General features: G+C 42.4%; 1 protein-coding gene across 1 annotated transcript in view; it reads left to right on the top strand.

The window, feature by feature from the left end:
* Positions 1-11,454, top strand: part of VPS8 (VPS8, CORVET complex subunit) — a 71,554-nt gene that overhangs the window by 2,613 nt on the left and 57,487 nt on the right. The window contains 6 exon segments of the mRNA XM_017729392.1: positions 414-503; positions 2,221-2,351; positions 3,766-3,859; positions 4,401-4,433; positions 5,776-5,830; positions 8,843-8,848. Coding sequence (XP_017584881.1) covers positions 414-503; positions 2,221-2,351; positions 3,766-3,859; positions 4,401-4,433; positions 5,776-5,830; positions 8,843-8,848 — 409 coding nt within the window.

Here is an 11,454-nt window from a genome sequence, read left to right as displayed (position 1 = left end):
CTATTCTGTGCCAGTTCCAGTATGGTGACATGGGTCACTGTCATTTACGTAGATCTCACGTTCTTCACCGTATCTAGGAAAAAACCCAACAACCCCCAAAGTTCTATATGGTGGGTGCCTGATGTAGCAGGTACAGAGTCAGTCATTTAATTTCTCTCTTGTTGCAAAACACTTTATAGTGCAATAGCGTGTTTATTCTCAGAACATCAAAAGTATTCTATGACTGTTTCTGAAAATAAGTCTCACACAGCCTCCAAGAAGGAACTATTATCCTCACTCAAGCAGGTGAAACTGTGTGTGACCCTGCCCTCGGAGCTCTCGCCTGCCTTTCTGGGCAGAGGCGTGTGTGCATAGCTGCTTTTCATGTGGCTTTAATTATAATTTGGAAGGTGGAGTAGGCAATCTAAACTCAGGTTGTGGTTTCTGATGTACAGATTGATGATAAAGAATTCGACATTCCTCAAGTTGATACCCCTCCAACACTGGAGAGCATCCTAAACGAGGTGAGCGATCCATCGGACAGGGGTAGGTCAGGTGAGGCAGCACATGCTCCTTTTCCTCTACTACTACTGTGTTTTTCCTGGAAAACAAAATTGTAGAACTTGATGGTTTCCTGATGCTCATAGGTAGCAAGTGCATTCTCAGTGGAGTAATTGCTCTGCAGTGTGTGATATGGAATTTTGGGGGGTTTTTTTCAATTAAAATATCCACAGCTGCAGCATAGGAGGTTTTCATCAAGTCTAAGCACATTCATCTGTAGATCTGGAGAGTCACCTGAGGTCTAGGGAGCATGTTTAAAGGTCAGGGTCACCAAAGAGTTTTTTTTAGCTAAAAGTAATTGCAGAGTATTCAGGGTAGTTCTGAAGTTGTTGGGAGGAGATGAGAACTGGATTCTTCACAGCTTCATTTGTGTTGTTCCTTTCACATATGCAGCTCTCTGGCAGGAGCAGTGAACAGTCTCAGCATCTGATGTTATCTGTGGTACCTTGCAGGGGAGATCTGACTCTGTCTCACTTGTATCCAACTCCATGTATTTCTGCAGTAGCTGTGTGAGTGCACAATCCTTAGAAATGCAAAGAAGGGCATGGACGTAAAGATAAACTCCAAGAAAACAAGGTTTTTAACAAAATGAGGAGATGGGTGGCTGGATTGCTAGGAAGCTGGCATAAAAGGGAAAGGAGCCTGCCAGGAGTGACAGTTCTTTTAAAAACCTGCATTAAAAACAGGTGTAAGGTATCCTGAACAGAGATGGTCTAGAAACAAGAGGAGTAGTAGGGGTAGCTGTGTCCTGTTTCTGCTGGTGCCTTGGGTAGCAGAAGTTTAGTAAATTTGGATGTTCTCAAACTGCAAGGACATGCAGTGACATCCATGTCAGAGGAGTAATTCCAAGTCTTAAACTTGAGAGGTAATCATGAAGAAAATATAGTTCAGTGCAGACAAAGTCTTATTGCAGTATCTCAGTAAACGTAGGATGGGAATGACTGGCAAAACATCTTCTGAAAAGGATTTTAGCAGAGAAGAACCTGTCTGAGCCAAAAAGACAAACAGCTGCAGTTCAGAAAGAGATGCTTGATGGGCACAGGGCTGCCAGGTGTAAGAGAAACGAGGGGCAGCTGCTCTGCTCCCTGCTCGTTTGGCATCAGCTGGGGGGTTGTGTTTGCTCGCTCTGGCTCTGTGCTGAGAGAGCAACAGGAGCTGCACTGGCTTTAGAACACATCAGGGAGAATGGCTCTTTGAAAAACTGTAATAAAGAACTCCAGGCTAAGACTGAAAGGAGAGAGAGATTGCAAACAGAAGAGCTCAGAAAAGAGCAAAATCAACCGTCATGGCAGCTGGAGGGACTGCTGGGCTCTTGGTGCCACTTAGTCAAGTGCTGGAGTAGATGATGATAATTCTAGGCCTTCTCTTGGCAATTTGGAGACTTGGGAACAGCTCTGTTAAAGGTCAGTAAAGTTTTGATGGAGTACTTAATATTTGGGGAAGAAAAGCTAGTTGACTTTTTCTCCAGCCCACTTCTGTGATTATTGTGAATTCTGAAAACTGGGTCTTCCACAGAATCAGCCCAGTAAAGTAATAAATAGTTCTGGCTTTTAAATATGAGGCTTTCTTTTCCTCTCCTTGTCCATTTCCTTGCTGAATTGATGCTGCTTTGCTAATGTTTTAGTTCTGCTGTTGTGCATTTTGAACATTTAGCAAACTGTGGTGATTCTTGCCCTCCAGACTGATGATGAAGAAGAGTCTTTCATTTTGGAGGATCCCTTTCTCTTGAACATTGATAACACGGATACACACTCCTATGACACCTCTTCTGTGGCCAGCTCTGACAGTGGGGACAGGACACACCTGAAAAGGTACTGCAGCCTCATGCCCTGGGAGGTGAAACCATTTGTGAAGGGGTACTGCTTACATCCATTGGAAACAAATCCTCCTTTTTTCACAGAACACTGTTACTCCTCCAGGATCACATAGGCAAAGATGGGATTTGTAGTTGCACCGAGGGCTGGCCTGTTTGAGCAATAAAGGCATTTTATGGGAGATGGATTGTTTAAATTTCTCCAAATTTTAATGGAATCTTTAAAGCACTGGATCATGATGACTCTACAGAAAATGTTTCAAAGAGGTGGCTGACCTAGTCTGCAAGCAGCTGGTGGTTATTTGTAAAAGGCAACCGCTGTCACTTCTGTGAGTGGACTGCTAATGTTGACATCTAAAATGTGATAATTAGCTCTAATACTGCTGACTTGTGTCGTTAATTACTCAAATGATGGCCTGAGCCACTCCCATGGCTGCCTTGTGTGCCATGAGCGGTTGCACAAGATAAAAACGCTCTGAAGTCCGATGGTTTATGTTGGCCTAGGGTGGTGTACAGGCTCTCTGTCCCTTCTGTTTTTCAATAAGATGGTTTGTACTGAGAGAAGTGTTACCTGGAGAAGCTTAAATTTCTTCCAGTACAGAGTACACAGGAAGACCTGGAGGTGTTCCTGTCACCTTTGGGTAACGCTGGTTGCCGTGGTTATGGGTCCTTAGCCATAATACCAGCTACCAGCAACATGTTGGATGAACCTCTGTGGGAGCTGCTTGTTTGTGCACCTCTGGAGAGAGAAGACCCCAATGTTTGCCTGCTGGTTTGGGGAATTTGGCTCTCTGGTTGTGTGAGCTTGGCAACAAAATTGCAGCTTTGCTGGGAATTTCCCTGTCCTGCCTGCTAGAGTTTACCGGTGCTCTTTCCAAATAACTGCTCCTGCACTAGTTAGTTTTTAAAGACGTTTTCTCCATAAACAGAAGCACTTAAGCTTTCATATCAGGTGAGTTGTGTATTAATTGAAAGCTGTTCTTTACCATACACCCGGTTTTCCTAGGAGGTCTGTATTCTGCTAATGAGCCTTTTCCACTTGTGTATTTTCTGTAGATACTCACCTTTACAGGCTGCAACTTCCTCACTCCCTGAAAGAGCTGAAGGGTTGTTTTCAGGATGTATAATGAATTCTAAGGCTTGCACTTACGTGCTTGAAACTGACCATTTGTTTGAAGAGCTAAGTTTTTTTACTCCAGTACACGAGTTAAAACCAAACTGTGTGCAGGTACAGCAGGGCAGAGCAGGCTTTGCTGATTATCTCATGTCTTATCTCCTTTTGTGGCTCCCAAGAAACTGCATGAGTTACAGGTGTATGCAGAATTTACCTGCTGGCTTAGCTGTGGGTTAGGCAAATTTCCAAGCTTTTATTCTGCTCTAATGCTTTTTTGGTTCATTTCTTACTTCCTTAGGAAGAAAAGACTCCCAGATTCTCTCTCACTCCATGGATCAGTGATACGGCTCTCACTCCTGAAAGGGATTTCTGCCCAAATAGTGTCTGCAGCAGTAAGTGTCATCTTCTGGGCACCTCCACTAAGAAAAATGTGAAACTCTTCTGGTGTGTGGGGGGGATGTGTGTGTGTGAGATCTCCTGCCTGCCCCTGCTATTAGTTCTGTGTAACACCATGTTAGGGACATAAACTACTAACCAGTTGTCCCTCGGCTGCAGTGAATCAGGGCTTAGCTGACTTGCTTGGGTCACTTTTAGCCCTGATTTGTGCTGCTGGATGTCATGAAACTTGGTTGGAAATGTTCATATAACATGAAAGTGTGCTCAAAGGTGCTGAAACTGGGTTTGCTCAATGCTTGCAACAGGCACATGGCTCTTTGAGAAGAGCACAGTAACTTCCACGTGGAATTACGGGATGTTCTGCTTCCTCTCTGTTTCTGGGTGTTTCTAGCCAGTGGTTCCCTCAGCTCTGTCTGCCCCGGTGGGACCATTAAAATGCAGCTGCTGTTTATTTTTCTGGGTGCTGAAGTTCTAGTTATTAGACATGAGCAATCTGGGAGTTGTGCCTCTCACTCGTGGGTTCTCCTGTTTCCCCAGGACAAAGTGGATGCTGGCTTGCCCACTGCAATTGTAAGTACTCTCACAATTTTCAAGGACTGTGTATTTAGCTTTCATGCCAATTTGTTAAAGCAGTAATTTAAGACAGCTGATAAATGTGTCTTCCTTGACTTTTTGAGTGGGAGGAGCCTTTCTTCACTGCCCAGCTGCCCCTCTGCTGATCATGCCCTCCCTTTTTTATATCATCACCAGGGCTTCTTAGTTGAGCACACTGAATTTCCCTAATTGTTTCTTCTTTGCCAGTTATTGCTTTGACTCCTAGCAATTTTTTATAGAAATTTAATTGGAGTGCTCCAAGTGATGGGTTCAAAATCTCAGTGTCTCTCTGTGTGAAATATTAACTAAAAGGCTGTCTGAAGGATATTCCTGCTTAGCAATTTGCATCAAAGTTGTTGAAGTCAAGCATGCTAATTATGTCTAAATATGTCAGAAGTGAATCTGCCTATAGTAAATGAGAGGAGAAGCATTTTAATGAGGTGAAATACAGTCAGTACTTGTTTTGCCTTTGTGAAGTGAGTTTTAATGTTTTACAAAGAAACTAAAGTTTCTTTGACTGTAGTAACAGCAGACAAAGAAACTAAAGTCACTTTGACTGTAGTAACAGCAGCCCTTAAGAAAATACGTTTTTGTTTAAAAAAGAAAAGGAAAAAGTAGTCACTTCTTAGGCAAAAGGCTGCACAGTGAAGTTGGAAACATGCTGTGACTGATGTGTACATAGAATAAAAACCTGTACTTACACATCCAGACATCGAGGCGTTTGAATTTTTTTAATCTGACTTGTTAAGAAATAAAAATTAGAACAAGATGAATACATCTACAGCATTATGTGATTTCTATTAAGTTTTATTTCATTGAATGCAGGTTTGCAAGTGCAGTAGGATCTTGGAGGATATGTTTAATAGGATTTGTTTAATTCCCCATGGAAAGAAGTTGGAGTCTCTGGCTTGGTGTGGACTGCTCTTCAGGGGACCAGCACTGGCCAGGGTTTTAGAAGAGTTCAGATGTGGAAGTAGCAGCTGAGTTAGGATAAAATCCCAAATATTTATACTCAGCAACTACACCAAAAGAATGAGACTGACTGTAGAGAGATGAAATTTTGCTGTGGGTACCACTCTGAGCATTTGAATTTCAAACAGCAGAGGAAAAAGCAGCCCTCTGATCTTGAGATAATCTGTGTGATGGTTGTCCAGGTGTAGTACCTATCTGTCTTCATGAAGGAATTGTGCTTGTCACTTATAAATGGAAAAAGTTACAACCTTTGAAATCTTCCCCTTTTGGCAAACTTTTCTTGACAAGTGGTGGATTTGTGAATGATGTTTCTTCTGCTTTCAATCTTCCTGCGTGACTCTTTCAGGCAGCATCAAACCTGATAGCAGTGGGGACCTCCCATGGGTTAGCACTGATATTTGGTAAGTTAAAAATAAAGTTTGGAGTTTATTTGCATTTTAATGATCTTTAAAAAAATGCAAACACAAGCCAAAAAAGCCCAGCCTGATTTATAACTGCAGGCTGGGTTTCTTCCGTGTTGTTTGTGCTAAATGTGTTTTTCTTTCAGTAAAGAAATGAAGCAGAAGTAATATTTGTCATCCTTATTCATGTTTCTTCTGCATTTTGTGTATCTGGCACTTTGATATTGAGAAATTTAGCTTTGTGTGAATTGTCTAAAGAGCCTTTTCTGTGTTTGAATAGAAAATACTCTGTTTTCATGTGGAAGAAACCAGAACCTGTACACAACCATCATCAGTAGTAATCTTCTGCCCTGTGACAGAATGGGTGTCAGCTTTATGGAAGTTAAGATGTGTTCCCTGGGAAGTGGGGCTTCTGACCCCTGGCTGCCTGCAGACCTGTGCCATGGGTGTCTCCTTCCCTGCCCTTCCCCTGCACCAGGCAGGCACCTCTGTGTCCCTTCATTCTGTCATTCTGTTCTTGCTCTTATCACCAAACTTTCTTATAAGCTTTTCTGAGCTTGTACCTCTGTTTGCCCCCTCACCAGCTGGGCCACAACAGCTCTTCAGCTGTTCCCAGTCACATTCAGGTTTTGTGCCTTTTGTCTATGCAGCACCCGGTTCTTAACCAGGTTAGAAATTTCAGTGTATTTATTGAGGCTGGTTGAAATTCTTGGAGACCAAGAAGTTATGGGGGACAGGGTACTCCAGATAGATGGGAAAGACTCTGACAGTGCATGACCCACCTTCCTGGGTATTTAGACTTTGAACTATTTGATCCCATTTGCTTAATCCAGTATTGAAACAATTTTGCTCCCTGAAGGAAAGGTGGAGTGAAGAGAGCCTCGGATCCCTCCCCAAGGTCCATGGTGCTGGGTAAGGGGCAGTGGATCAAGCTGCACTGAGGGAAGCCCTGATGAAGATTTTCATCCTGAGGGTGTTGAAGCATTAGATAAGCGTTGAGACAGGTTGTGCAGTCTCTTTGCTTGGGGATATTCAGAACTCAGCAAGGCCCTGAGCTGGCTGGTCTCTTTGACCTTGCTTGGAGCAGCAGGACTGGGCCAGAGGCCTCCATGCACAGCTTAGAGCTGAAGTTACTCTATGAGTCTGTGCTGTAATTTAAAGGTGATGAGGAATGGAAGTAAAGCGTCCAGTTTTGTTTCAGAATGCTTCCTGGACACTTATTCTCTGCTGAATTCCTTCAGTTCTGTAACTAAAGCTGTGGCATCGACCCCAATGCTCTCAGATCTATCTAAAGAGAGAAACCTTGGCAGGATATGGCTGTAGAAGGCTTTGTTGTGTGCAAAGAGAGGATTGGAGATCTGGCTTGGGTTTATTCTGAAATTTAAACCAAGAGTTTATGTCTGTAGACCAGTCAATATCTGTACTTTTTTTTATTAGATGTGTAGATTAGGGTCAGACTTACTCCCTGAAGGTTTGTAAGGTGTGTGCAGGGTTTATACTGTACAATGGGAACATAACACCTTTTTTGAATGCAAAAATGTAGGTCCATTTTCTGGTTGAACGAATTTCTCTGAATTGTTGTGTCATTCACATATTTTAAAACTTTATTTTTTTCTTTCATAAATTTGACTTCAGCTAATTTGTCTCTCCCCCTAAGTCCACCTATACTCATGACTTGTCTGCTGTGTCCTTACTATAGAAGACTTGGGAAACTTTCGTTCTTTGAAGCATTTTTTGAATGCTTCTGTTGGCTCCTGAAACATTATCACAGGACAGTTCTCAGACTGCACGTGTAACATGGAAAAGCAAGCTTTTCTTCTGGATTAGTGTTGGATTAGATGCCAAGTTTGACATCCTGGAAGTGTTGCAGAAGAGGTGGTAGGAGGGGATGTCTGGAGGCCTGGAGACACTCTCCTCTGGTACCTGCTTCAGGGCCACATACTCTGGCAGGGGGGAAAAATCCTCCTGACCCATCTAAACCTCTCAGTCTGCTATTTCTGGGGTTTGCTGCTTGTTCCATGATCTGACATTAATGGGGAGGGTTGGTGCTCTCAGATTTTACCTATTTTTCAGGTAGCTTATCTGCTATTTGGTGGTTGGTTACCACATTTGGATAATGACAGGTTTTTTATGCCTTAGGAAAATGACCCTTAGCTTGTTTCTAGGGCTGTGCTCGCTTGGAGGATTTTATTTTTCATTTTGATGTAAAGGAGGTCCATCTTTCTGCCAAAATCCTTCCCAAACTTGTTTGCAGTTGTGAGTGCTGTGCAAATGAACGATTATGCTGTGTGCCATGACTTGGCTTGAGGATTGCGAGCTGGAGTGGAGCAGTGCTCTCCCAGCAAGCCTACAGCAGTACACAAATACTCTTTGGAGGTTTCTTTATCCATTTTTCTAGAAGAGCAGAGGTTTTACACTACTCAAAAACTAGGACTTAAGCACAACTCAATGACGTGTCATTTTTCATAAAGACTTGTTCCAGACAAAAGAATTCTTTCTGTATAGCTAAATTTTGTTTTGATTAGTGTGGTACGACTATTTATTTTTATTTTCTCTGCTGTTTGTAAAACTTATGGTGAGTGTCCTGAGTCTTTGCTGAGGTATGACAGCATTAAAACTAGATTTTGGGAGTCTTTTTTTTTTTTTAATTAATGGGGAGTTGATTTACTGGCTTGTGGTAACTGGGTGAAAATAGTTTTACCAGTTACATTACTGTGAACTTCCAGTTTTATTTCCTCTCGGATTTCTGTTTTTTGGTCTTCAGTGCAATGAAGTTCAAATTTATAAGCTCACCTTTTAAACTGCTTGGTTTTAGAACACTAACCATCACAGCATCATTTCTTGAATAAATCAGAAGGGGAAACATTAACCAAAGGAAACACTCAGCAAAATCTGAGGGTTCTCTGTCTTTGGAGATTGTCGCATATGTGCTGTTCATTGCTTCACTCCTTCCTTTTATATTGATTTCTGGTTTTTCTCTCCTCTTTTGGCCCTTTCTGTGTGGACTGAAAGGCAAAGGTACGGTACCACTGCTGTGTGCATGTCCCTGCATGACCAGCCCCTGTGCTGCCCAGGTTGCATGTTGTCTGTGCCAGGATTTCAGGGGCAGCTCAGCAGTGAGGCAGTTGGGAATCCTGCTGCAGTTCCTGCTGGGAATTGCTTAGTGGGTGCATGTGCACTGCACACTCCCAGATTCTCCAGGCAGGAACAGCAGAGGAGCAGGTAAAGGTGATTGTTATAATGTCCTAGAGCAGCAGGTGCACAGCTGTCTGTGAAGGTGGTGTTTCAGGGCAGGACAAGGCTCTTCCATGAGATCACCATCCACCCAGAGCATTGCCTGGCACTGTGCCTAATAAAACGAGTTGTGTGTCAGTAATTCTGCAGGAAATCAAGCAGGCCTTTCAAACACAGGAAAATCAGGGCGTAAGGAAAAGATCTTGATGAAAACCTGGTGATCTGAGCAGTATCAACTTCTGCAGTGCTATGCTCATTTCTGAATGCATTTCATGCTGGAAAGCGCCTTCTTTCACGTTCACAAACTTGTCTTTATTCTGTACATTCAGAATCTTATCTAGGTGCCTTCTCATTTTGACTTCAGACTCTGAGAGCAACGCAGTTACTGCCAGAAAATTTTCAGATGAAGAATTGCCTTATGTAAATTGAAAAATTAAAAACATTTTTTGACAATTGATAGCCACCTTTGTTTCAAGCATTTGGCAAAAGCTTTTTATGTTTAATCCTAAATGTACCTTACTTCCAAGCTGATAGTACAAGTCTGGAAAATCATCAGATCAGCTTTGATAACCTTTTGCTTTTGTCTGTTTTTATTACTTTGCCAGCTTACTAGTAGAAGCTCATTGATCCTCTGATCTTGTTTTGCCTTGGAAGCAACTTCATCCATAGTATAGTTGGGTTTTTTTTTAAAAAAAATCTTATCTAATCGCTCTTAATTGTGTGTCATCTTTTAACTGTCTGGAAACAAGAACAAGTACTGGATTGGTCATACAAATGACTTAATTTTGGCATACAATAGGGGTCTTGTTTGTTTTGAATTGACATTGCAGGTGAGAGAAAAAGAAAATGGCTTTTGAGAGTTCCTGTGAGGATACATATAAAGATGTAAACCTTTTCAGAGAAAGCTGTGGAAGATTCTCCTTTTTCATGCCTGAGAGGAAACAGGTTATGGATTGACTCACTGACAGGCTTAAGCTGAAGTGGAAGGTACTTCCATGAATGAAGAAGTCATTCACCTTTAATATAAAGAGCTGCAGTGTTCCCCTATTTTCAAACAGATTTTTATGGTTAGCAGGTAGTATTTTTGTAAATGAGCTGCATTTCCAGGCCTCTGGAACAAGAATTATTTCTTTGGATCTTGACACCATTTGGAGAATATCTCTCTGTGAAACTTGTTTTCCAGCTGTAGCTCTGTTTTCTCTGAACTTTCATGGAAATCCTTCATCTTCTTTTTCCTTGACCTGTTCTGATCTATGTGGTGAACACCCCTGTCACAGTGATGTCATGGTGTGTCCTAGTAGCATGGCCAAGGATGTTTTCTCCTCACCCTGAGCAGTGCTTTAGAGTAATCCAGGAGTTCAGCTGTTGTTCTTGCTGGTGATAAATTTGCTGGTTCTGTGCAGAGTGATAAATGCATTGCTTTGGGTAAGAAATGCAGGATACATCCATGCTCTGTTTCACAGCCAGCACGTTCCTGGCAGTGCTGCAGCTTGGAGAAACGTGTCCCATGACTTGGGCATATCTTGCAGGGTGCTTCTGGTGCTCAGCTCTGTTTCCTTGATCCAATCCTTTCCCTTCCTTGCTCTAGGTGAATCCTGCACACAGTGTTATTGTGGTGTTCCTGATGTATTTCACATCCCCGTAATCTTCATTCCAACAGTTCTCACAAAGCATCTTTTCCCACTCCCTCACTCAAAAGCAGGACCAAAGCAGAGATGGGTGGAAGAAGCAGCTCCAGAACGTTTTCCTTAGCTTTTGAGAGCAGTGCACCAAAGACAGGCAGAGGGATCTCATCCAAACTCCTGAAGAGCAGCATCTGGTAAAGCATTTGAGTCTCTCATGGTGGGAGCCTCCAAGAACTTGGCACAGACAGAGGTGCCCATGGTCTGTGTTGTGCAGGAGTGGACAGGGCATGGCTCTGCAAGCAGTGGCGCCTCCTTTGCAGCAGCCTGTGGCTCAGGGAGGAAGTTCCTTTATAGAGTAAGAGCTGAGTGCACCTGAACTCATCAGGCATTTTAACTGTGCAGCTTGGAGACAGAAGTGCCTTTTCCTTCCAGCCTCTGGCCTTCAGCAACCAAAACCAAGGAGTAAAATTACAAAATAAGAATAAAATTATGACATAGAATTGCACTTACCAAAAGCCTCTGTTGGGGTTTTGTAGTTGATGTTCAAATGCAGAAATACAAGGCTCGGAAAGTAGAATTAATTTTCTGTCATCTTCATTGTTGCAACTTAAGCACTGTTGGAGAATAGTAAAAGGAAAGCTAGATACTGCTTTGATTTTTCTAGTAGTTTCTTTTTCTGTATGTAATACCTCTGCATTTTTATATTTCCTGTCCCTGGTTTGTACTTTTAAAAATAATTTTTGTATTTCCCTGCAAGACACTCTT

Source organism: Corvus brachyrhynchos, unplaced genomic scaffold, assembly GCF_000691975.1.
Source record: "Corvus brachyrhynchos isolate BGI_N302 unplaced genomic scaffold, ASM69197v1 scaffold63, whole genome shotgun sequence".
Classification (NCBI taxonomy): domain Eukaryota; kingdom Metazoa; phylum Chordata; class Aves; order Passeriformes; family Corvidae; genus Corvus; species Corvus brachyrhynchos.
This window is presented reverse-complemented; position numbering and strand designations above follow the sequence as displayed.